A 26,630-nucleotide genomic window follows, 5' to 3' on the forward strand; every position below is an offset into this window, starting at 1 on the left:
GAGGGATCCCAAGTCTGATCACGTCCTCTGCTCAAAACCCTCCCATGGGAAGCTACTCTCAAGAGCCAACTGTCAAATCGTAATTTTGCCATTCATTTGTTAAACATTCTTGAAAATTCTATAAAATTAAAATGTTAAAAACAAAGGTAGTGTTCAAAACTAAGCACTTCCTATGTGACATTTTGCTGTCATCTGTACACTTTCACTCCTTGCATCTGTGGTATCTGTGGGGCGGAGACCCTGTACAATCGTGTGCTTCTGTCCCCCTCTCTTCACAACTCCCTGTTCGGTGACCTTGGGCTGACAGCTTTCAATCAGCCACCAAGGGAGTGTTTACACCACAGAAATCGGCAGACGCCACGGATCAGGCTGGATTTTTTGTTGATTTTCTAGACCAGTGCCATCCAATAGAAACAGAATGCAAACCAGATATGTGATTTCCAATTTGCCAACTAGCCAGATTTAAAACAGTAACAGGAAACCAGTGAAATTAAAGTGTATTTTATTTAACCCAGTATGTCCAAAATATTGTCATTTCAACACGTAATCAATATAAAGTAACTAATGATATATTTTACATTCTTTTTTTTTATACTAACTTCAAATTCTAGTGTGTATTTGACACTTAAAGCACATCTCAATTCAAACCAGCCACATTTCAAGTGTTCAACAGCCAAACTGTCCAGCGGCTGCCATATTGGACAGCACAGGTCTAGATTTAAGAAATCAGTAGAGAAAATAATGCAGATTAAATTTAATAGTAGTGCTGAGGCTGAGAAATTTCAATCCAATTAACATAGTTTGTTCCAGCGATGAGAAATCAGTAGGCCATGTACCAGATTTAATGGCAGACTTACGGGGGAAAAGAGTAGTGTAGCAGGCTGAACAGTGACCCCCAAAGATTTCAGGTCCTCATCCTTGGAATTTGTACATTTTTTCACTTTGCGGATGTGACTAAAGATCGTTACATGGGCAGATTATTTTTGACCATCCAGGTGGACCCTAAATCCAATCGCTAGTGTCCTAATGAGGGACAGGCAGAAGGGGACTTGGTACATACAGGAGAGGCAGCCACGTGGCCACGGAGGCAGAGACAGGAGTTGTGGGGCCACAATCAAGGAACGTCGAGAGCCACCAGAAGCTTTTAGAGGCAACAACTAGAGCTTCCAGAAGGAGCATGGTTCAGATACCTGATTTCAGCCCAATCATCCTACTTTTGGATTTCAGACCTCCAAACTGTGAGAAAATAAATTTCTAATGTTTTAACCACCAAGTTTGTGGTGATTTGTTACAAGAGCCCTGGAAAACTATTATCAGCAACGGGCTGCATCTCCATTTGCCATATCACGGTTGAATTACAACCACAGGTAGGCTACAAATAAAGCAATCTATCAAAAAGGTCAACAAGCGCATTTTTTGAGGAACACTGGGCTGTACAGAACTTGAACAATAAGGAGCGTACTGTGTATCTTACGACTCGTCATTTCTGTGCCACACACCTTTTATGTCCGCACAGTCTCGAGTAAGTGTGTGGGTGAGAGACCCAGTCCTGGTCTGTCTTGTATCTTTAGCACCCAGCACAGAGCCTGGCACACAGGACACTCATTTTGAATGAAGGGGACTTTGGGCCTCAACTTCCCCCAGCACAATAGGGTTGGAGGAATGGGATGGGCTCCCTAGAAAGGCAGGGCTGGTGCCAGATGCTGTTAGAGCACCTACTGTGTGCAAGACCAGGGTGGGGGCAGAGTCAGATTCAGGGAGTCAGGTATGGGACCCCCCCAGGCTTCGAGGCTACTCAGAAAATTAGTCCAGAGATGGGGTGCTGTGGAACCGCTGCAGAGACTGAAGCCAATGACACAGCAAGGCCTATTAGGGCTGGAGCCCTTCCCCTAGCCTCTCCCGTCCCTCATTCCTGCAGAGCAAAGGGCCTCTCTGGGACTAGGAGAGCCCAGGTGTGACTCCGTCACAGCTACTGTAGAGTTTCAGCTCCCCAGCCCTCCACATGAGCCCCCCATTCTATGTCTGGGTCAGGGGCCTGGGCGTAGAGTGGGAGGTGCCCCCCTCTGCCCCAAGTCTGGATGACTCTGAGCAAGTTACCTTCCCCTTCAGCTCCAATGTCTCCTCTCTGGGGCAACCGTGGCCCAACCTACCCCGTAGCCCAACTAGCCACAGACCATATGGAGGCTCTCCCCCACTGCCCTTCATATCCTGTCACCGATTTGCAGGACTGAGCCCTAGCCTGTCACTTGCTCCCTCTAGATTCTCCCTTCTCCTCTCTGAAATAGGCAATTAAGTGACTTGCCGGGTTTCCACAGCAAGAATTGGCCAGATTGGTTTGGGCCCTGGAAGTCAATGAGGGAGATTCCAGACTCAACCTGACCAGAATCTGGCAGCCAGGTCCGGGACCCGGACAGACGAAAACCCTCTGGGCCCCAACCCCAGTCCACACAAAACACGTCTGCTTGATGCCTGTAACTGTATCCCACAACTCTGTAGTACACATCTTGAAAGCAGGGACCAGAAGACCTCTGCTCTTTGCTCACTGATGAGGCCACAGTGAGGGCTCAGCCAGAATATAGTAGGAACTCAAGAATCTGTTTAATGAGCAAAACCACTTGCCTATCTTTTACAAAGGCCAGGCTCTCCCTGCCTTTGCTCACCCTGTCCCTCCATCACTGGCACACAGCCTATCTGATCACACCCAGGGGGAAAGGCTTCAAACTCAGCAGGGTGTGATCCTGGCTCCATGGCAACGGGGGCACCTGGTCCATCCTCCTTGGGGTGGGAGAGAGCACAATAGGCAGAGGGCAAGTTCACCTTCAGCCCTCAGCCCTATTATCTCCCGTGAGGACCTCCCTGGTGGGCAATGAACTCTGTGTGCCCTCCCCAGCCTGGGTTGAGAGTTAAGAAAATAAGGGGATTAAGGAAGCACCAAAGGCAAGTCCTCTCTTGTAACAGTATCAGACAGCTGTTTCAAAATATATTAGATTTGGTTTTTATTGTCGAGCACACATATCAGGGCAAAGTGCTGCACACACAACTACAAATCATTTTTGGGAAAAAAGCTGTAAAAAAAATAAAACTGCAAATGCTTTAGGTATGCAGTCCCAACTTGAATCCATACTGTCAAAGGAGCTCTGGCCCCCGAGAGGGGCTTCTTGATGGTGGCTGCCCCAGATTTCTGCTGCCTCAGACCTGGGCCTCTATAAGACAAGGCCCCCTGGGGTGGTGGCAGCCTGGGGACTGGGAAGGCCTCTGCTCTCAGCAGGCCTGGGTCTCAGCCATGGCTGGCAAAGACATTCCTAATGAATCTAGATCATCAAAACCTTGCAACCTTCAAGGATCTGAGTAGGTGGGAACTGCCAAAAACTTTATTATCTTTTTCTTTTTATTACTTCTGAAAAGCCCCTTCCCCAGCTCCCACGCCCCTGAGGCAGAGGAGGCACCAACCCAGTCTGCAGACCTGAGCTCTGGCCTTGGATGCATGCTACAGGCAGACAGAGCGGGTGGGCAGGCACCTTCCTATGGGGATGACATGGAGAGAAGGCCAAAGCTGGCCAAAGTAGGAGAAAGGAAAGGGTTAGGAAAAAGTCAGGAGACCAAAGGAAAAAATAAAACTCAAAAACAAAACAAAAACCCTACCACACACCACAACAATTTTCCATACCCCAAATGCTAGACTTGGAAGAACACCAGTCCCTCTAGCTAGAAACAATTCCTAAAACTGCCCCAACATGGTAAGTCTAACTGTTCCGTACAATCGCACGCGTATGCCTGAAAGCAGCAACCCAGCAAAGAGGCGTGCTCTTGGGAAGAAAGGTCAGGACCACTGTAGCCAGCCCCTCAGCAGTTCAGGGACCTGTGGGCAGAGCAGGCCAATGGGTGTGGACGAAGCCTGGGGGAGGGGGTCAGCCAACAGCTTTGGGGTGGCAGAGAACTGTTTAAACCTCCACCCAGTCATCCTGAACAACTCTGCTGCAGGAAGAAGAGCGTATTTGCGTGAGCTTCCAGGGCCTGGAGAATGGGTGAGAGGTGGGAGGACAGCAGGCCTCCTGCAGAACCAACAAGGTGCATGAGACCTCAACCCAGCAAACAAACATTGGGGGTGGGGGCAGAAGACTGAACTTCATTTACAACACTGAGAAGATTTACATTTAAAGCAAAACAAGAATTTTCTTAACCAAAACATTTTGTTGCTTTTAAATAAACCCAGCCTGACACAGCCCCACTTGAGGACAGCTGCTCCCCACACCCCTACTGGCCACTCCAGCGTGAGCTTCTGTCCCCTATAGATGCCTACAGCCTTTCCATTTTGTAGGAAAACCAAGAACATGAGAATCAGGTCCCAGCCAATTCTGTTCTTCAGCCTTAACAGGCAACAAACCCGAGGAAAAAATGTAAGGATCAAAAAAACAAAAAACAAAAAATGAAAACAAAAACCAAAAAACCGAAATGAACAAGAGGAGGGGGCAGCTACGTGAAGATTAACCAGAGTTCCCAGGAGGGCACGGCAAGCCTCAGTGCCTCCGCATCTTCACCTTTCGGGCGGGGCTGCCTGCCGCCTCCGAGCAGTCCTCCCCAGACTCGTAGGACTTGCGCCAGTAGTTCTCAGAGCTGAAGCTACTCCTCCGACGGTGCGTGGGCAGCAGCACGGAGCGCCGGTTCTCTTCCTTGTCCATTTCCAGGATCCGAGGCCTGCAAGGGAAGGGGTGGGTGGAAGCGTTCCCTCACATCTCTCTCTGCGTCTGGGTCGAGCCCTCACCACCCGTGCGACAGCGCACTGCAGCTCAGCGGTTCTCCAGGAGGGGCGGTAATGGTGGAAACACCGGCATCGTCTCTTTGCCCATGAAGTGCAGTGGCCACACACCTAGTCTTTGAAACACCTCTGCCTAGCTGAGTCCAGTACCCCAGGACACCACCAAGGCTGCCGGACTGGAGGCAGCCTTCCCCAGCACAGCCTCAAGGCCCTGCACGCTCCTGCTGTCACCTCCACTTCTCAGCCCTCCTTTCTGTCCCCGCGCTCTGCCCACCTGCTCTGCTCACCAACTCCACTAGCCCCTGACCAGCAAGCTCTTCCTGCCTCAGGGTTTCAGCCCAGTATCTTTTGCCTAGATGGGCCTTCACGTACGGCTTCCTCATCCTTCTCTTTCCAGCTTAAACACTTCCCCAACCCCTCTGAAATGGCTTCCTGCTCTGCTATCTTCCACGTCCTCAGCTTCCCTCCTAACATTTAAGTATAACCCATAAGAGCATTTGCCTGGGTGGACTGAACGAGGGAAGTCACGGGAAGCCCACACAGCCTTCCCGCTTGTCAGAATCTCGGCCCAACCCCTGCTCTCTGGGGCTACAGACAGCTGGTCATGGGTTAGGTGGGAATGCCACCAATGCCACTGACCTAGAAGCAGACACAGGGCTTGGAAAGGTGGTCAGTGCCGGGCTCCGAATCACCACTGCAGGCTTCCCCCACCCATGTCACCCTCCAGCCAGGCCATGGGGCTGCTTTGCCAGCCTTTGTTGAAGGTCCTGAGCCGAGTACCTGTGGGCAGCATCAGGGTCTGCCTTGCGATGGGACCGCTTGGGTTTCAGAGCAGGGTCCCTGATGTTTCCCGAAAGACGATCTGAAGCATAGCTGGGTGGTAACACAGAACTGCTCAGGGACTTTGTTTCCAACCGGGGTGCGTCTAATCTTGTCCTGCAAAGGAAATATGCAAGGGGTCACCAGTGGGCCTCTGGGGAGGGTGTGGGCCCCATCAGACCAATTCTCTGGCCAGGCAGAGGGGAGCCAACAGTCTCTGCTCTGTGCCTCAGCTTCCTCAGGGTTCAACTAAGTCTGGCTGACTTGCAAAGACCCGCCTTTTTAAGTTCAAGCTTAGGAGTAGGAACAGGTACATTTCTGTTTGGAGACCCCTAGTGACAGGGATCTGCTGACCCAGGGCTCTCTTTCAGCTGGACAAGCAGCCCCATCACCCGACTGCAGCCCAGAGGCTCTCCTGGGGATTCTACTCCACCTGCCAGAGTACTGAGGGCCCCCAAATACTCCAGCAGATGCCTTCATCCTTCCTGAAATAGCAAGACAGGAAGGAAGGTCCCCCTGGTCCAGGCCTACGAAAGGGAAAAGAGGCTCTCCTACTCTCTCACACAGGAACACTAAGGTTGTGGCAGAGCCAAGAAAGCCCAGGCCCAACTCAACATTCACATACCTGGCTCTGATCCCACCACAGCCACCTGGCAGCTTCTGCTGGTTACAGGATGCTAACCAAGTCAAGGCCAAAGGGCTTTTGAAGGCAAAATCCCCACTGAGCATCAGGCATGAGTTTTAAGGAACACACTGCCCAGTAAAGGGAAACTGCAAGTATGGACAGGGGAGAGGGAGAAGGCAAGCAGGGAGGTAGTCCAGGGCAGTGACCAGAGTCCTTTATTGAAGCCAGGCCAGAAGGAAGCCAGCCTGGGAAACCTCAAAGAAGCCCCGAGGCTTTCTGCGTGATACAGAGAAGGCTGGCAAGTCAGGCTGGTGGCAGCAAGGAGCAGGAGAGAAGCCTGGGGTGGGGAGGGATGGGGACACATCTGGCAGAAGGCCCTGAAGGCACCCTTCCCATAGGCAGCTGTGCACAAAATAGTCACTTGGTTGTGAGGAAGGTGCTGTGGTCAGAGCAGAGCATCCTCACAAGAACACTGCAGGGAAGATAGCAGAAGGGCACTCTGAGAGCTGCCCTGGCCTAGGCCGCATGGTGTTCTTGGTAACAACTGCATGCAAACCTCACAAGGTCCCTCTTCCTACCCGACTAGCTGACCTGCTTAAATAGATGGGGAAAACTAGGTCCCAAAGGTTACGGTAAGTCACAGGTCCTGGAAGTTGTGGGAGAAAGGTTTAAGCCCAGCTGAGACTCCAACCAAGCCTGACAAGCAGGAACCACAGGGCTCTGACCCTGGGCAGGGGTCTTTCTCCGAAGCCAGCAAGTGGTGCCTTCTAGCTGGGAACCAACATTCCAACACGCCCAAGCCCAAAGTGGTGGGCAGACCAGCAGGGCAAGTTTCCCTGCCCGTTTGCTTTGGCCTTATGGAGAGGGAAGCCAGGAATGGTCAGCTGTACTGACTGGCCCACCAGTCTCGGCCTCCACTCTGAGCCCTCTAGGCTCAGGGAACCAGGACCCACCTAGCAACAAAAGGAAGATGATCCAGCCCTAATGGTTGCTGTCCTTTTCTGGGCCTATTTCTCCATCAAAGCAAAGTAGGGAGAAATGTGGCTGGCCCTAGGGCCTCTTCCAGTTCGAAGGGTCTAGAAATCAAGTGGCCTCCTTCAAGGCTAGGAGTTTTTTTTTTTTTTTTTTTTTTTAAAGATTTTATTTATTTACTTGAGAAGGGGAGGGAGAGAGAGAGAAAGGGAGGGAGGAAGGGAGAAAAGCAGACTCCCTGCTCACCAGGAAGTCACACTCGATTCCAGGACCCAGAGATCATGACTTGAGCTGAAGGCAGACACTTAACCGACTGAGCCACCCAGGCGCCCCCTCAAGGCTAGGATTCTTGAGAGGGCTAACAAGAAGAGGTGGTGCTAGGCAACACCCAGACACGAGGGTGGGAATTAGAAATCACCGCCCTTCCTGGTTGAGAGGTCCAGGTGGCAGAGAGCAGACTAAGTAAGACATGAGCCATTCAGCTTGGCTTAGAGGCCTTCAAGGGTGTGAAGACTTATGGAGGAAAGTCCCCCGCTGGCACAGTGGAGCTAACTCCAATGCTAAGACCCCACAGGTACCAGAAGCACACGCTCAGGGCAGGAAAACCGCTGCAGGATGAAAAAGCCCCAGTGAAGCCCTGGTGGGCAAGGCCCAGCAGCCAGCAGCTGTTTCCTCAGATGACTGATGGATGGCAAGAGAGCCAAGAGCCGAGCCACCAAGGGAAGAGCCTGGCCCACGCACCTCTGGGGCTGGAAAACACTGAGCACATCCTGCCTCGCAGGCAGAGCTGGCACACACCGATCCCTGGAGGGGCCCCCACCCTTCTTGAGCTGCCTTCTTGGGCGGCCAGCCTGGGCAGCCAGGGGCAGTGGTAGTGGCCCCCCATCATGGGTGTAGGGCTGCTGGAGAGGCTAGGGAGACAGGTGGGACCAGCTGAGACTAGACAGGCCAAGGACACAGACTGGCTCTGCTTCTAACTGCCTGAAGGAGGGGAAGGGTGTCGTTCTGCACATGACAGTACGACTGCCATCAGGAGGCAGCCCCCAAGAGAAGGGATGATCAGAGGTGGCCCTACTAAAAACCCTGCCTCCTGTACTCACTTTGGGAACACTATAAGCTCTGGGGCCCCAAAGTGCTCCTGACACACTCCCTGGGGCTATCACAAGTACATCTCAGAATAGCTGGAGAAGTTCCTGCCCTCCCTCCACTTCCAAAAAGCTACCATTGCTGCAGGAAGCCAGGTTAAAGCAAGATCCCAAACCCAGTGCCCACTGGCAGCTTAATTTCTGAGAACGACCCTCTTAAAAGGCAGCTAGCTTCCAAGGAGCAGGGTAGGCCCCTCAGGGTTCAGCAAACAGTTCCACAAACTTGGAAGTCAGGAAGTTCTAGCAGTAAGGGCTGGGCCTGGGCCTCCTCAGGTGGCAAGAAAAACAGAGACCTGCCTTATAGATCTGAGTCAACATCCCAGGGGTTACAGCAAGGTACCCCAGGTATGTGAGGTCACCCACGGTGTCAGGACAGCCCCCAGGACAAAGCAGGGATCGAGCACAGGTACTGGGGAAGCCAGAACAAAGGGAGGATGACTGAGCATTAATATTAACACACCATGTGACCTGAGGGCGAAGGGAGGGAGCTGACCATCCAAGGAGCCGTCCTTCCTTTATCACTTACTGAACCCTCTAATCCTCCGGAGAAGCTGTGAGGAGGATTATTCCCACTGTAAGGAAGTAATGCTAAACTGGAGACAAAGTCACTGGCCTAAGTCACACAGCTACCGTCCCATGATAGCCTCTGAAGCCCAGGTGGGCTCTCTGTACTGCAACAGAGCAGAGTGCTGTCCGGCAGACCACCATTTCTGGGAGATCAGGAACCAGTCTGCACCTCAGGCCAACCATCCCACAAGTCGTGGCGCCATCCTCACACCAAGCACCCTGTGCTTACAAAGCCTGACTTTCCTGATGGAGCAGAGAGGCAGTGCGGCAGGCCTGTCTGAGCACCCCTTGTCTACTGAGTGAGCCGGGCCTCTAGGTCTAAGCTCCAGCACCTGAGTGTCAGACTCCCACAGATCGCAGACCTGTACCGTTGTCTCTCCCGCAACAGTACCCACCCTTTCCTGACATCACTCCCCATCTTCCACCAAACTCCCTCCAACATCACACCTCGCTGCCTGCAAGACAGTTTTTTGGTAAAAGATTTTATTTATTTGACAGAGAGAGACAGCGAGAGAGGGAACACAAGCAAGGGGAGTAGGAGAGGGAGAAGCAGGCTTCCCGCCGCGCAGGGAGCCCGATGTGGGGCTCGATCCCAGGATCCTGGGACCATGACCTGAGCCGAAGGCAGACGCTTAACGGCTGAGCCACCCAGGCACCCCCTGCAAGACAGTTCTGACCATAGCAGGCTTCTACACCAGTCTCAGGAGAACCTAAAAGGCACATGAGGGCTATAACCCAAAGAGAGGGCACCCCAAGCCCATGATCCTAGCAGGGCCTCCAGAAGACCTCCATACCCAGGCCTGCAAGATAACCAGGCCCCAAGAGCCTCTCCAAATCGTTCAGCTGGATTACCAACATGTCATACCACATACTTGTGAGCCCGTGCTCCACAGATGACAGCTAGACAACAAGGCCAGCATCACGGGTGCCCAGGAATCCCCAGTTCAGGTCTGGTAAGGTACTGATATCCTCCACGACACCAGACGCCCAGACAACAAGCTTGCTTTCCCCAGCCTTGGCCAGTGAACAACCTATCTCCAGGTTTCCCTTTCCTCTCACTCACTGTGCCTGGACTCACACCTTACCTCGACTGGACACAACCTTCCTCATCCCCTACCCCTGACTCTTCAAAATCAGAGGGAAAATATGGTGAGGAAGGAGCTAGGAGAAGCAGGCACAGCATTTCTGAATTTAACCACCCCTAGCACCACCACTGCCCCACCACCACTGCCCCAATTTATAGGTGAGAACACAGGACTCAGGTAAAAAAACCTGTCTTCAGTGAAGATGGGGCAGAGGCAGGTCGGCAGCCTAAGCCAGCTTCATCCCATCTTACTGCTCCCCCATTCTTTCTGCAGGGTAAATACACATGGACACACTCACTCACTGGACCAGGAAACAAAGGTGGGCGAATCCTTGGCCCAGGGGACGAGAATCATGGAGACAGAAGCAATGGCACGGGTCTCGGTGGGGGCAATGTCTCAGGCTGAGTCAGGAAAACCAAGAGCTGGCCACTCCTACTCCCCTGAGGGATGAAGCCCAGAATGCACCCTCCATTCTCACCCTCCGCTCATACACACAGAGCCTCATACTTGGACTACTCTGCTTTCAGGAAAAGTCTCCTCCTGACCCCCTGGAATCCCTTGGTCTGAAGGACCAAATAAGCCATTTAGCTCAGCCTCCTACAAACAGTCTCTCTCATACAAATCCCTCACCCCGCTTCCTGGCACACACCCCACCTGCCTTGGTTAACGTTTGGCAAACGAACCTGTAGCTGCTCTTCTCAGCTTCAACCCACTGAGCTGAGCTCACTTAACCAAAAGCAAAGAAATGGGCTATTAACACTACCTCGAGCCACTTTATCTGACTAACTGGAGAGGTGAGCCATGCAGGAATACAAGGTCTTGTAGGCAGACCTAGGGCAGCCCTGGTGCCTCCTGAAGACCAAGGGACCGGATGCCCTGGCCACCAACTGAAGGTCCTGAAGGCCCACAAGCCATCTCCTGATGATCAGGTGTTGAGCTAAGACCTCCTTCCCACACCTCCCCTCAACTACAGAGATCATCTATACTACACGCCTTCTAACCTTTGAGCTTACCGGTTTTTTTAAAAGAATTTTTATTTAATTGAGAGAGAGAGAGAGAACACACATGCAAGAGAAAATGAGCACGGGGAGGGGCAGAGAGAGAAGCAGACTCTCACTTAGCAGGGAGCCCGACGTGGGGCTCGATCCCAGGAGCCTGGGATCATGACCTGACCCAAAGGCAGACGCTTGACTGACTGAGCCACCCCGGCGCCCAGAGCTTACTGTTTCTGCCTGGCCAGCAATTTCTAAGCTCAGCAGCCAGATCTACCAATTCTGTCCCAACCACCCCCAACCCCAAGCTGGATGTAATTTTTAAATTTTTGTTTGTTGTTGCTGTTGTAGCTTCCTGGGTTCCAGCAAATATACTTCATGCTTTTAAGACCGTTTATACTCTGCTTGCGTTGTACTGGCATGCAAAATGCCAATCTGCTATGTACCAGCAGACCCGGGTTCAAGATCTTACTCAGCCCTTTACTGGTTGTGCCCCTGAACAGATTATAACACTAAGCTGCAGCGCAAGGATTCCACTCATGGGGAAACTCTCAGGTGGTCACTCCCAGCCTCCCAGGCCACCCTGTGAGAAACAACGGTGTCACACACATGAAGACTCAGCGACAACCACATTCAAAGGTGCCATGTTCTGTTGAAGCAAAAAGCACTTGGTGGCCACCCACCCATGTCCCCCCATGAGGCGCTTACAAGGACTGTCCCAGCTCTGACTGACCTGAGCTGGTGACAGAGCCCCTCAGGCCCTCCCACAACAGCCTGTGTAATTTTTATCCAAACTTAAGAGAAGGCAGGACTGGCTCCATCTCCTCTGCCTATGAGGAGCAGGGCCAGGAGATTCCGCCCACCTATACACGGCCTCACCAGCAAGCAAGTCACCCAGGTACCCGTCAAGGCCACACCCTTGATATCTAGGCAGTGCCTGGGCTGGGCTGCTCCCTTTTCCATCCTGTCGCCAGCTTGTCCTTTTCCAAGACAAGCCCGTACAGTTACTGTGGAGCAGCTCCTCATTCACCTGTGTTGTCCTCTGGTAAGTCCTCTGGACCAGGTCTCAGTGCCGGCCCTGGATGAACAGAGCCCCCGCCCCCACAGAATGCAGATGTGGAGACTGACAATGGCAAGTATGTGGGCTATAACAGTCTAAAGGGGAAAGGGGTACACTGAGAGGGCCACAGCTATGTGTGTGATGCTTCCTGCAAGTAAAAATGGTCAACACCTGAGCCTCGAAGGATGGCTAGGTCAACCAACTTTCACTGTGCATATGTGGGTCATCTGCAGGGTAGGATGTGGAGGGTAAGATGAACATGTTAGATGGGAAAACATTCCCAACAGAGGCCACACACTGCTGCAAGAGCCCAGGATGCAAGTCCATGGACCATACTAGGAGCTGCAAGTACTTTAATCTAAGTGTGGAGAACAAGTCAACAAGGAAAACTCTCAAGAGGTTAGGCGGGATGGACAGCCAAAGCCCAGCAGGAGCCTGGCTTTTATCTTGGGCCTCTTATCTAGTCCCCTGAGTTGTCTCCCTACAGCTGGGCAGTAGTCTAGCTCAGTTGAGCTGGGGAAGCTGAGGGCCCTCCTTCCACTCCACTCCAGCCCCCTCACACCAAAGCTTGTGTTTCTATTCTCTAACCCAGTCTGTGGTTAGCTCCTGGGCCCGTTCAAGTCAAAAGGTCAAAGAGCATCGGTCACCCACCAACAGTCCTTCTCTAAGGTCAGACCACTGCCAGGGGTCCGGCTGGCCAAAGAGATTCTGGGGGACCTGGTTAACAGTGTAGGCTCCTAGTTCCACTGAGAAGCATCCAACCCAACCAGCCTGGGAAGTCGAATAAAAGAGCCACCACTGCAAAAGAAACAAACAGCTGGAAGAACGACATGACACTCCAGCTATGGCCACTTCATTTGCACCTCCAGTGAAAATTTCTCTGGGATAAGCTACTTTGAGAGGCTTGAGGGAACACCTGGGAAGTTGCTGCTCTGGTTTTATACCACTCTGGGGGTTCCTCTCCAAGCTTCCGGCCTAGGTGGGCCACTTGTCCCTGGCTGTAGTTGGAAGTGCCAGGACAGCCTAGGAAGAAATGACTGGGGAGAAGAGGCCAGAAGGGAGCTACACTCTGGGCTGCATCACTTCCGTGTTCTGGGTTTTGGCCTGTGCTGGGAACCACAGGAAAAGGAAGTAGAAATGCAGATAAAAACCCTTCTTCTGATGGATTCTGGGAATATCCTTAGGCTCGAGGCGAGACGCTGCCAGCTCCTGAATGGACCCATCTGCAGCTCCCACATGTGCGTGGTGCTCTGCCTGCACCCCAGCATTGTCCTTCAGGGCTCTATCATTTCCATTCTACACAGGTACAGCACTCAAAGTTTTGACTTGACAAAGTGGCAGAGCCATGCCAAAGAGACTTCATCCACCACATTTTGGAGTTCTAGACCCAAAAGACCAAGATGCTCAAGTTATAGACTGAAGTTAAAAAGATGGCAAGCCAGAAAGTAAGGACGTACATAAAAAAAAGAGAGAGAACTCCTAATGGCCAAAGCTGGAGTAACTGGAGCATAAAACAAATACCCACAAATTCACACTGATGTAAGTAAACACCTGAATAAAGAAATAAACAATGAAGGACAAGAAGAAACAAAATGTCTTTGCTGAAGAATTCCAAATAACTTGGGAGGCAACTCCCCACTCCTTATGTGTGGGCTGCACGTAGCAACTTCTGTCCTAAAACAGGGGAAATTGTAACTTTAGAGTGAACACACCCTCAGCCAGGTGTTCACGGTCAATATCAACAGTGAGAAGTCCTGTGCCCTGGATATGACTGAAGAGAAGGGTTTTTTTTTAACTCTGTGGTCTTCTTCCCCCAAGCCCCAAACCCTAGTTAAACCATGAGAAAAATGCCAAATTCCAAGAAGAGATATTCTACAAAATATCTGACCAGTCAGTGTCATCACGAGTAAGACAAGTCTGAAAAACCATCGCAGCCAAGAGGAGCCAAAGGTAACATGACAACTAAATGTAAGGTAGGGTCTTGGAACAGAAAAGGTATGTTTAGAAGAGAGGAAGGAAATCCAAATAAACAGGAACTTCAGTTAATAACAATGTATCAATATTGCTTTCCTGACTGAAACGTATCTTGCTAATATAAGACACAAGATCCAGGAAGTGGTGTGCACTCCGTGCTATCTTTACAATTTTCTGTAAAATCTAAAGCTATTCTAAAAAATGATGTTTGTTTTAATTAAAAAAGAAAAAAGAAAAAAGATGGCAAGCTATAGGACATTGTGTTCTAGCTTGGGCGGGGCGGGGGTGGTGGAGGGGAAGCACTGGTTCTGCTCTCCTGACGTCTATACAACACTGGACAATCATCTAGCCTCCAAAGACAAGCTTGTCTTGACCTAGCATGTTTGGCCCAGTCCATTCACCCCATGAGCAGAAAACCAGAAGTGCTGAAGAGGCCAGGTCTGGTGATGTTGGTCAGTACATCCCTGACGCCCTGGCCAGAGAGGAGGGACAGCCACAAGCTATGCGACTGCTAAACACTGCAGCCTAACCTCCCACCTTCGTTTCCTCTTCTCACTCCCTGCCCCTCCCAGAAGTGAAAACCCAGGCATTTTTAAAGCAGGCTGCTAAGGCGCAGTCTAAAAATAGTCAGCAAGATCACATGCGACAAATCAGAACCAAAGAGATGGGGAAAGAGAGAGGGGGAGGGGAAGTCTGGAAGAGGGGTCCCCAAATATTGCCTCAAGACTGTGTCCATAAACACTGGGAGCATGTGCTTTTGCTCAGCCCCCAACTCCCTAGTTAAGCAGCCACAGAACTTAATTTTCCAATGAAGAAAAGAGAAAACAGCTTTTTCCTCAAAGAGTTAAAATCAAAAAGTATGAGACCTGATAGCTTTTTCCTCTCCCAGGCTTCATGCTGCTATGCTACTGATACAGAGGAGCCAAGCTCTAAGGGAATCCAGACCTACATCTCCAGACAGGCCTGCAGGTGCCAGACACCGGGGCACTTACTTCCTGAGGATGATGACCGCTCTGCGCTCCTTGATGTCCTGAGGCCGTATGCAGTGAGTGATTTCATCAGCAGCATATCCACTGAAAATAAACACAGAGCATATGAGCTTGGAAAGTGAACAGACAATCAAGGTTCCTACAGGGTAAAGAGAGAGAAATATGGTCCAGGTCTTATGGCCACCTCCGCCCTGCTATTTTGAGAGATTCGAGGATCTACATGGAAAGGGAAATCACCTGTTAAGCTCTAAGATGCCCCACTCAAGAACAAAACCTGGGATGAGGCAAAGGCCGGATGGAAGGCAGAAACGACAGCAGCCATCTCCCCACACGAGCCAAGAGCCCTTCTTTTACAGGGCCCCCAAGAAGGTAACCTTTAGTCACTCCGGAGGCAGCTACAGTGACTCAGGCCAGACCTTGGTGAGAAGACAAGAACTGCATATCCTCCTCTTCCTCCCTCCCTGCCCCTTCAGCACGAAGAGGAAGCCAAGGCAGACACTGACAGCCCTGAGTCACCAGAGAGAACTAAGGCTGCAATGATCAAAAAGAGAATTTGTCTACTTGAAAACAAGCTTTCAAAAACCTCCATTTGGGGAGATCCAAAAATCTTGAAGACAGCTGTGTTTGGGATATTTTAAGAATTCCCATCACACTCAAATATCTATTTATTTTCATCAAGTTACACGATTTAAAAAACTGCTTAGACCAATGAATGTGGGTAGATGACTGTCCTCTTCACAGCTAACGTCTTTACGATCTGAAACTCTGGAAGCAAACTCAGCATCCTGAGCCTCCTCACATGCCCTCACCGGGAGCATGGCACCCAAGAGGCACTCCCACCCCAGGTTCCTCCACTGAGCTGAGTACACAGCCAGACACATGCTCAGCCACAGGCAATAGTGGGAGGTGAACACCTCAGCCTTGTCTTGCTCAGCTTTTCCCTGGCCACCCCACGACCGCAAATCTTCCTCTCCACAGGTGCTCATCAGCTCCCTTCTCAAGCGCAGCTATAAAGACACCCATATAACTGTTAGAAACATTGCAAGCCTGGGAGGAACTCCTCAAAATGGCCAGGTTGCCCCACGGGGCAAGAACTAGAAGCAAGACAAAAAATAAGAAGTCCAAGAGGGAAAACTCCTCTGATTTGAGGCCATGCTGGGAGAGACAAAACCTTTATTATTACTTTTTTAAAGGTTTTATTTATTTGTCAGAGAGAGAGACGCACACACACACACAAACACTACGCACGCGTGCGCGCACACACAAACGGGGAGTGGCAGACAGAGGGAGCAGCAGGCAGAGGGAGAAGTAGGCTCCCTGCCAAGCATGGAGCTTGATGCAGCACTCAATCCCAGGACTTTGGGATCATGACCTAAGCAGAAGGCAGACCCTTAACAGACTGAGCCACCCAGGCATCCCCAGAACCTTTATTTTAAAGATTTCCTCTCTGAGCTGCTCCTAGACCATGGTTTTCAGTTTTCTGTGAACATCGGTCCAAGAAGAGACTATGGACAAATGCCCACAATCAAATCAATGTGGAAAATATTGAAGAGTTTAAAAAAGCGTGACTATGTTAAGGGATCTGAGAATTTCTACAGCAAAAGAATCTGCTGACTGTCTGAGCACAGACCAAAGAACCTTCTCTCAAATAACACCTATTAATATCTGTAGGCCTACAGTGAGAAATGCCACACAGAGAGAGAGGAGTTGAAGAGACATCAGTGAGAACCTGAGTTTTGTTGCCTACTAGCGTTGTGACCTTACGGAAGTCACTTGCTGGGGGCCTAACCCTATTTCTTCACCTCTAGTAAGGACAGTAGGTTATGGGTGTTCACTTTGTTATGCTTTACAATTTAGGTATTCTTTTATGACCACTAATGACAATGAAACTTTATATCTTATTTGAGAGACAGACACACACATACACACAACACACACACAGATGCACAAGGTGGGGGGCAGTAGATGGAGAGAATCCCAAGCGGACTCTGCACTGAGCACAAAGCCCAACACGGAGCTTGATCTCACGTCCCTGAGATCGAGACCTGAGCTGAAATCAAGAGTCAGATGCTTAACCTCCTGAGCCACCCAGGTGCCCCAACGATAAGATTTTAAAAAGGGGGACACTGCCTCTTCCCTTGCAGGCAGAATTAAAGAGTTCTACGACTACGTGGTTGGCACCCCTGGAACCTATAGGGCTGTTGTGGGAATTAAGTGAGATAACGCAGTGTGCCTGGCACAGCATTCCTGTTTACTAAGCACAGGATACAACCCAGAGGGCCCTGGACCACCCCGGGGCAAGCTAGAGACTTGGGTTCAGTACCCGCCAAGGAAATGTGATCTGGGTTCCTCTTGCAGGGATCCACCAACAGAAAAGGCTTCATGGCCCTAATCCCAGAGCTAGTTCCAGAGCTCGTTCTAGGCTCCTGTCACTCCACACTGGGAGAATGCAGGTGTGGGGTGCAAGAAAGTCCTGTATAAACACAGGACTTCCCCCCAAAGAGCTAGGTCTAATTCTCCAAAGGTAATCCAAGGCACATTTGTAAGGCCTGAACCTGCAGTACTAGCCACAGGCAACCTCTCCTACTGTTAATAAGAATCAATCTGTTTGACATGGCTACAGGCACCTGGGGCCCTTACCTCCCATCTTCAACAAGGAACCACTCCCCTTAATGCAGAAGTAAACCCAGATGTCTGTCAAACCTTAACTGCCCCTACCTCCCAAAGGGCTCCAGAATTTTCCCACTGAGCCCAGGCCTCAGAAGAACTAGTGCAGGGGCGCCTGGGTGGCTCAGTCGTCTGCCTTTGGCTCAGGGCGTGATCCCGGCGTTATGGGATCAAGCCCCGCATTGGGCTCCTCTGTTGGAAGGCTGCTTCTTCCTCTCCCACTCCCTCTGGTTGTGTTCCCTCTCTCTCTGGCTGTCTCTGTCAAATAAATAAAATCTTTAAAAAAAAAAAAAGAACTAGTGCAGAGGTAAGACCACATGGACCCTCAGAAATGACTGTGGTCCTGAATGCATCTGAACAGCTCATTAGCACTGGCCTTCTAGAACTTCCTGGCAGCTGTGACACAGCCCACTGACCCCTCCTCAGTACCTCAGGCTCCTCTGGGAGCAGCAGCCTCTAAGCCCTAGCCAAGGGAAGCTCTTCTGGCTAAACTTCAACAGAAAATGTCCAGCAGAGACCACAGAGAATTATTTACTGCTAAGGTACCTACTTACTACAAGAGAAACTGTCTGAAAGTCCCAGTCTGCCAGCCTGAAACTTAATATGCCCTGGGTCCAGCCCTGCCCTCGGCATGAAGAAAAGTCCCAGTGCCTCCTGCTCTTTGTTTTCCCAGGGAAGGGAAAGGAGGAAATACTTCATTCTGGTCAGCCTCCTGCTCCCTGCCCGGGCTGAGCCCTCTCAAGCTCCCCCCACCCCACATAGCAGTGACCAGTACGCAGAAGCATCAAGAGTGACAGACCTGGCTCTGTCACCCACAAGCCCTATGCCTTACAGTGATTCTTAAAGAGTCTTTCTTCTCCCCAGGGAAGCTTTCCTCAAATCCCCCAGGATGGGTTTCCCCCACACCAACCACCCACCCACCCACCCACCCCTCTCTACTACTACGTTTGGCCTTGCGGAAATTGTGTTTTCCCTGTAAGACAAAGTGCTGCAAAGGTCTTATTCATCTCTGCACTCTGTGGACGCTAAAATGAAATGTTGAGCTCAACTGTTCTGTTTCTCCATCTACAAAGCAGATCTCACAGCAAATCCTTCTTCAGAGGATTAGATGCAGGTTAAACGAGGAGTCTGAAAAACTCCAGGGGACTGTGCAGGACTGTACATCTCTCCTCTAGGGAATAGTTTTGGAGACGGTATTAAGGCAAATTTCCAAGACAGCTATCTTCCCCATCTACTCTGTGCCTTGCCCAGGACAAAACAGACCCAGAGGTGGAAGGACTGCCAAGATCACCAGGACTGCCTGACAGCTTCCCTTCAGCTACAGCTCCTGCTCTGGGCAGCCCCTAAAAGCCTGCCTCACGCCTCTAATGGGCCCACAGGACTAAGAAACTTAGGCTTTGGGGAACAGCAGGCCAGCCACCCGGGCACAAGGGTGGGATTGGGAGCTCACACTCATTACAACCAGACCCAGCCTTCTAAGACGACACATGGCCTAACTTTATGAGAAGTCCTGGGACTTTATAAATACAGAAAGAAGGTCAACCTGTTCCAGGTCCCAATTCTCTACACATCAAGGTATAGAGAGTAGCTAAGGACAGAAAGCAGCTCATCTCCAGAGACATTTTACCTAAACTTCAAGCATTCAACAGTGTGAAAGAAATTCAATCTTCTGTAACAACTCTATGTCATCAATATAGCCCATTCTGCAGAGGAAAACTAAGGCCCAGAGAACTTAAGTTACTCACCCAAAGTCAAACAGCTAAAGTGATGACAGTGGAACTCTAATCAAACTCTTGATTTCAGTATCTACGCTATGCTGGTTTTTGGTTTTTTGGTTGGGGGAGGGGGTAGGTAATAAGGAACAGAGAAAAAAGCCTATCTGTGTTTTCTGGTGACAAGGTCCAATCTATCCTGAAGACCTCGCTGGCCTCAGGAAAGGACATTCAATACCTACCACCCCCAAGAAAGAAGTCTACAAAGATGAGCCCATGTCCCCAGAGAGCTAGCATCCTATCTCAGCAATGGCTGCACACCAACTGCCCAAGCGAAATGTCCAGCCAGCCCTAAAATTTTTACAACCTATTTACTTTCTGCTTGCTCTGAGCTTCATGATTAAGACCATGGTTCACCTGCTAGCTTCCTTCCCCTTGCTGCTTCTGCCTTCTTGTTAGGCCTGGCAGAACCAAGGCCAGTCAATTCCCTTGGCCCAGAGCTCCGCCTGAGAATGCACAGCCCTGACTTCATCCTGAGGTTCCTCCCCCTCCCGTGGAATCAGAAGACTGCACACAAGAGATGTGGCCCAGGACCTATCTGCCCTACTTTCCCAACTATTTTAAGCCAGAAAGCTAAATTTTGCTTTCAAACAGCTGAACAAGATCAGCCCTTAGCCCAGAACGGACCAGAGTGCCCACTCCACCCAATATCAGTTATTACCTAGAAGTCACAGGCTACGCTCAACTCTGCGTGTCCCATGGCTGGGTTTAACAGTCATTTCCAGACGGGTGGTTAAGGCCTGGGTCTCTGGGCATGTGGCCACCACAACCACAGACATGTAGCAGTGATTGAAAGTAGCAGCAAGTAAGCAATTAGTCTTAAGGTAATTATTCTAATTAATCCAACTAAAATGTGTTTTAATCTGCCCATTCACCCTACAGAGAACAGGAAAGGAATGTGGAAAGAAGTGATATGAAAAGAAGGTAAAAAGATACTTATTTCCCTGAAGAACAGCATAAAGAGGGGACCCAACTAGGCCCAACATGGGAAGGTTACAAAAACAACAACAACAACAACAACAAAAACTGGTTTTGGAAAGACATTTAAAACACTTCCAGAAGGGTCTGTGAGGCACTGCTCTAAATGCCCACATTTGGACACTGCTGAGTCAATGTTTGCCACATGCTAATGTCTACACTGACAACTATTAAATATAAAACACTATTCCTGCCATGCAGCCTTGGAACGGGTACAGACTCCACTGCCACCAACAACTGATGTCTGATCAGATGAGAATTACTAAAAACCCTCCCTACCTGCAGAGAACAACTATTTTCATCAGCCCCTGTCTTCCAATCTGCACCTCATCACTTCCGGACTGGGATACATACCAGGAAGTGAAAGAAAGCATCCCCTCTTACCAGCTTGGGGAAGAGCCCAAACAGCAGTTAAAAAGAGGCACTACTAACAGGCAGGTGTTCACCCACCTGCATGCTAAGTAAACTGAGAGTACTAAGGGAGCAGGTGCTAGAAGATTAAAGTTAGTGGGGGCATCCAGAACCCTAGAGCAGTGGCTCTCAACTGGAATGAGTTCTGCAGCCCCGCCCTGGGACATCTGGTAAAATCTGGAGACATTTTTGGTCACCATGAAGGTGAAACTGCTATTTAATGGACAAAGACCAGAGACGCTGCTAAACATTCTACAATGCACAGACCAGCCCAAAATGTCAATAGTACTACTACAGAGAAGGTCTGATCTAGAGCTTTCCAAGGCATGCCTCGCCAGAATCTCCACTTCAGGTCCAGGCTGAACCTGAGAACTAAAGCAAATTCCATCAGCCTCAAGTAAGCGCCTACCTGCCCCCACCTTACCTATGGCTACTCTCCCTACTCCCACCAAAGCTTCTGTGCCCTGCCTGCTAACTTCTTTACTTGACTAACTTCTAGTCACCTTTCAAGTTCTACCTTATTTCCTTCTAAAAACTTCTAACACTTCAAAATGCTCCCCCCCTTAAAGTACTCCTGCAGTTACTTTCCTGGGCTGTACCTGTCTGTGGCTTCCACTAGGCTGTGAACCTCATGAAGGGAAGAGCCACTTCCCTAGCCCCTTCCCCAACAAGAGAGCAAGGGATCATTAAATGGTTGTGTATGAAAGCAAATACCCATTTAAGTGCCTACCCCTTGCCAGGCTCTGTATAAATCACCAAATCACCACGTTTAGTTCTCATAGGTTTTGTGAGTTGGCATTACCCCCACTTTACCCCCACTTTACACTTTTCAGCTCAGAGAACACCCACAAGGTCCCAAAGCAAATGACAGCCAAACTGGATTCAAAGCCTGGGGCAGCACTTTTCAGGACATGAGTGAGCCTCCCACATGAACTCCACAGCCAAGTCAGAATCCAGGAGTTGGAAGGGACTGGAAAAGCTTTAGGACTTTACTATTCCAAGGAAAAGATGAAGAGAATTTTCCTGATGATGCAATCCTGTTGCTGATCACTAACAGACCTGCACTTTAAGAACTTGAAACTTCTGCTCTTCAATATGGGGCGGCGGGGTGGGGGTGGGGTTGCTAGGGGAGAGAAAGCCTCAAAGTCACAAACTGTCTCTTATGACCACCCATTACACACCCAACTGCTAGACCTCATGACAACCTTAAAGATGGGGGGGTGCTGGGGGAGGGAAAGCCTCAAAGTCACAAACTGTCTCTTATGATCACCCATTACACACCCAACTGCTAGACCTCCTCCTGACAACCTTAAAGATCTGTGACTCTGTGGAAAATTAACATCCCCTTAGGAGACTCAACGGCCTTTGTGTGAGGTCCTTTTAGCATCAAGAGCCCTTCAACAAAGTCAGACACCAAACTGCCTTGCACAGCAAGCCACTTGTAAGGGTCTGCCCTGGAAATCCCATCTTAAAGGGCTCTACTAAGATATCAATTTGGGAGCACCACTTAGATAGGAGGACAAGCTTGGAAGCCCAAATGACAAAGGGGCACCTGACAGATAAGTGCCCGGCTAAGTTTCAGATGCATAAGGAAGCCCAAGTACTGTTTCTGCTACCACTGACTTCCCAAACTTCCCCATCAGGAGACCCTGGGATATCACAAGGCTCTGCTGCCACCCCCAGATACAGAAGCAGCCTCAGCTATTAAACTCAAACGAGATTGATGACCTGCCTCATATTAAGAGGGCTCCAGGGAACCTACTTCTCCCCAGGACTAGGGCCCATCGCACAGACTTCAGAGGTTAAGCTGCTCACAAAAACTCAGCATGTCCTGATCCTATACTAGAACTTGGTGGTCAAGCAAGTCGCTCTGAGCAGCTGCAGTCTAGAGCTCCTAAGAGGTTTTGGGGATTACTGAAGTACAGTTCTAAGTTACTGATTTTAGGGCTGGAAGTAGGCAGCTTCCAAATAATTTTCTACTTCATATAAACGACAAAGGTGCTCCAGCAGGCCATCTTCTTGGGGGCCAGGGTACCGAGTGAATTCTCAGCAGGATCTGGGACCCAAAAGAGGCCAAGAACCTAAGCTCTGTGGCTGACGCAACTACAAAGCCAAATACCAGGTAAAGAGATCCGCTTTATTTGGTTTCATACGGCCCCAGTAACAGGTAACACATTCTTACGAAGGACCAACAGGCTCTTCTGCAGCCAATAGGGGCTGAATTTCCAGAGTCCGCTGCACTCTATTTCTGCCCCAACCACTCATCTGTTCAACTCCAGAAGTCATTCCCCATGTTTGGAAGAGAGAACATGTATCTCTCAAATACTCTCAGGGACCTTCCTCTGTATTTTCTCTATTAAGAAATCCTTACACGTCCTGTTTAAAAAAAACACCACACAAAAACGGCAGAGTTGGAAAAACTCTCAAATAAGAATTCAACTTTTTTTTTTTAAATGCAGATTTGAAAACAGAGGCCCAGAAAGGAAAAGTGACTTGCTAAAATCACACACAGAAACAGACTCCTAAAATCTCAGCCTTCTAGAAAGATGCCTTTGTATCAATTCTTGGTCAAATGTGTGTAATCACGCCAAACCTGCCCTCGGGATACAAAATTCTAGATTGGTTCGAGGCTGCTCTCTACTTTCTTACTACACGTTTTAAACACAGACCCCTTTTCCCTCCCCACTCTCCTCCCCCCAAAACCAGGAAAATGGGTCAGAACTGTAACGCGTGGGCTCCTATTTGCTGCTGCCTCCTGGGTGAGGGTGGGCAGCTAAGACAGCAGGAGGCAGGGCCGCCCCCTCCTCCCAGGTGGGTTACCTGAGCACAGTCACGCTTCCCCTGCGCACGGGCAGAGAAAGCACAGGTTCCGACACCCGGATAGGCTTGAACTGGAACTTGCAGCCGAAGCAGAGCGCGGAGTCGCTAAAGAAGGACACGGACACGATGGGGCGCTCGAAGATGTGGATGGGGTCCACGTGAGACACGATGCAGCCGCCGGGCTGATAGTCGTTGATGACGGCGCTGTTGACGAAGCCCTCCGGGATGACGCGGTGCTCCACCAGCTTCTGGATCACCAGCTGGTGCACCCACTCGGGGATCTCGTCCACATCGCCCGGGGGGTAAAGGCGCTCCTGGCCAGGCCCGCGCTTCTGCAGCTGGGCGCCGTACGTGTAGCCCTCGCCGAAGAAGTACTTGTTGCGCAGCGGGGCCCGGTCCACCGTGTGCTCGTTGTACAGGCCCTTCTCGGCGCGGGACACTACCTCGTCGATGCGGGCCTCGATCTTGGCGCACTCGTCCTGGCTGAAGAGGCGCATCTGGCGAATGCCGCTCTTCACCTTGCGCGCCTCCTCCTCCTTCTGCAGCTGCTGCTCCTCGTAGTCGCTGCGCTCGGGGTCCGAGTCCTCCTGGTACTTGCGCTTAGCCCCGGACACCGGGTAAGGCTCGGCTGCGGCGGCGGCGGCGGCAGCGGCGGCTACGGCGGCGGCGGCGGCGGCCGCTGCCTCCCGGCTGCCCGCCTTATAGTTGTCCCGGGACGTCATGGACTTGAGCTTCTCACGCAGGTCCGTGTAACCGCTGGCGGCCGCCATGGCCCCCGCGACGCTGCTCTAGGGTCCTCCGGGGCGGGAGGGGCGGCCGGGCATGGCTCTCGGAGGACGCGCCCCGGCGCCCCGGGAGTAAAGGGGTTCCTCAGCGCCAGACCCCCATGCGAGACCGGGGGACCCGGCGGGGGGCGTCGAGGGGCAGGGCGCGGTGTCGGGACTCAGGGGCGGCGGGTCATGCAGCGGTGGCGGCAACGGGGCTTCCTCCTCCACCACCTTCTCCACGTCCCAGGGAGCAAGGGCGCCGGCAGCGCCTCATGCCGCGGAGGGCCGCTGCGGAAGACCGACCCGACTCCCAGCCAGACCCTCAGACGCCCGGCCCAGCCCGCACTTTAAAGCGCTCCTCACGACGTCACGGGCCGTCCGCCCGACGTCCGCCAGCGCCGCTCCTCAGCGGGCTCCTCAGCGCGCACGCGCAATGCCGCCAGCCACCGCGGCTCCGCGCGCAACGCGCATGCGCGTGCGTGTAGGCCGGGTCACCAGAGGCGCCGGCGCAAGCGCAGACGGGGACCGCTCGGCGTCCGCCGCCCCTCCCCCACTCACTGAAGGGCTCCGAGGGAGCACCCTCAAATAGCAACCTGCCTCCTTGACGCGTCACCTCCGCGACCGAAGGGCTCCCTCCACAGGGGTGCGCTCATGCTGTCAACGCTGTCGCTATGCTGCGTCACGGCATCGTCCAAATGCTCGAAAACGCCTCAGCCCTCAACGCGCAACCACCGAGGAACCGCCACAACCTAGGCTGCCCCGTCACCGCCCCCTTTGGCGTTTCCAGTTTTTTTATTGGGTCACCGGGCGCGCGCCGGGCGGGCCCAGACGGGAGCTTCCGGAAGTTGGTTCGCATTCATGCCTGTCAATCAAGCGGTCGCCTTGGCTACTGCGTCCGTCACTTAATTAGCTGCGTGGAGGGCGTCGAGGACCCCTGAAGGGTGAATGGGTGGCTATGTAAGTGCCCGAATGTAGACGCCAACGGAGAAAAGCCCTCAGACTCTTCAGGAAACTTCTGAAACCAGCAGAAACTTCTTAAACTGTGGGGCCGAGAGCACCGGGTCCCACCTCTAAGTCCAGACCGCGACGGCCGCAGAGGCTGGACTGACTGAGGGGGCACCTCCCTGCCCCCCACCCCCGCCGCCCGGAGTGGACGTTCCACGAGTCACGTCCCGGTGGCGGCGGGCGCGTGCGCAGCCGCGAGACGCGCGGGGATTTGGCGTCGGTTTTCTTTCGGGTTAGAGATGGGTATAGGGGCTTCTTTTGGGAACGACAGAAGGAAACTGGAGGGGACAAGTGGGCTCGCGGTGAAGGCGAAGCCATAGCTAATGACTAGGGACAGTTCCAAAGTTTTGCAGCAGTGCGGTTGGACAGGGTGCGTGGCGTGGGTAAAGGTGTGGCGGTTCCGCGCAGGGGCGGGTCTCCAGCTAGGGGTTCCTTCTCGAAAACCTCCCGTGGCTCCCAGGATCGAGTTCATCTGTTTTGCTTGGCGTTCAGAGCCTTTGTTTGAGACCTTTCCGGCCTCGCCTCCTCTCCCCTCTCCGCGAGCTCCGAGCGCCAGCCTCACTCAGGCGTACTTTGTCACGCCTCCTGGCCTTCGCCCAAAGCTGTTTCTTCCTCCTGAAATGCCAGTTCCTTTCCACCCATCTCCTTCATTTTGATAGTTTGAGGCTCAGCTCACCTCCCTAGCAGCCTTCCCAGATAATCGCTGAAATGAAATGCATCTTTGGTTTCGTGATTTGGCCTCGGCATCGGCCTTCAGCTTCGCCTCCCTGGCCATTTTGCTCCCACCCCATGTGTCTGCATCCTCTCCTCCGCCGCCCCCGCCCCCTGCCACTTGCCAAACCACCAGACTGACAGACACAGGTTTGACTCTTGGACCTCCCGACGGGCTGTATGACCCTGGGCAGTGACTTCCCCTCTCTAAACCTCAGTCTTCTGTAAAATGGAATAACCTTAGTAACCCCCCTCATTTGGTAGTTGTGAGAAGGAAACGAAGTCATGTATGTTAAGCAGAGGGGATTCCACACCTGTACTCAGGGTCTCAGTTTCCAAACTGAAGGGCCTACCAGTCTTTGTTGGGGGGTGTGGGTTGTGTCGTTGCTGGGCAAGGCTAGGCCAGCAGGGCCTGTGGGATGGGGAAATCCTGGACACCCGGGACTCTAGTGCTGTCCCCAAGCTCCCTGCTGGGCCACCTTCCTTTCCAAGAAGCAGCAGGTGCAGGGGAAAAT

General features: G+C 51.7%; 1 protein-coding gene across 1 annotated transcript; it reads right to left on the reverse strand.

Moving 5' to 3' along the window:
• Nucleotides 1–485: 485 nt before the first annotated feature.
• On the reverse strand, nt 486–26,240 carry ALKBH5 (alkB homolog 5, RNA demethylase). The gene is made up of 4 exons (XM_040630148.1): nt 23,633–26,240; nt 14,988–15,068; nt 5,537–5,692; nt 486–4,695 (listed from the first exon to the last, which is right to left on the reverse strand). Exons 1-4 carry the CDS (start codon nt 24,400–24,402, stop codon nt 4,518–4,520), a joined length of 1,185 nt encoding a protein of 394 aa, XP_040486082.1. The 5' UTR covers nt 24,403–26,240; the 3' UTR covers nt 486–4,517.
• Nucleotides 26,241–26,630: the final 390 nt, after the last annotated feature.

Source organism: Ursus maritimus, unplaced genomic scaffold (assembly GCF_017311325.1).
Source record: "Ursus maritimus isolate PB19 unplaced genomic scaffold, ASM1731132v1 scaffold_14, whole genome shotgun sequence".
Taxonomy (NCBI): Eukaryota; Metazoa; Chordata; class Mammalia; order Carnivora; family Ursidae; genus Ursus; species Ursus maritimus.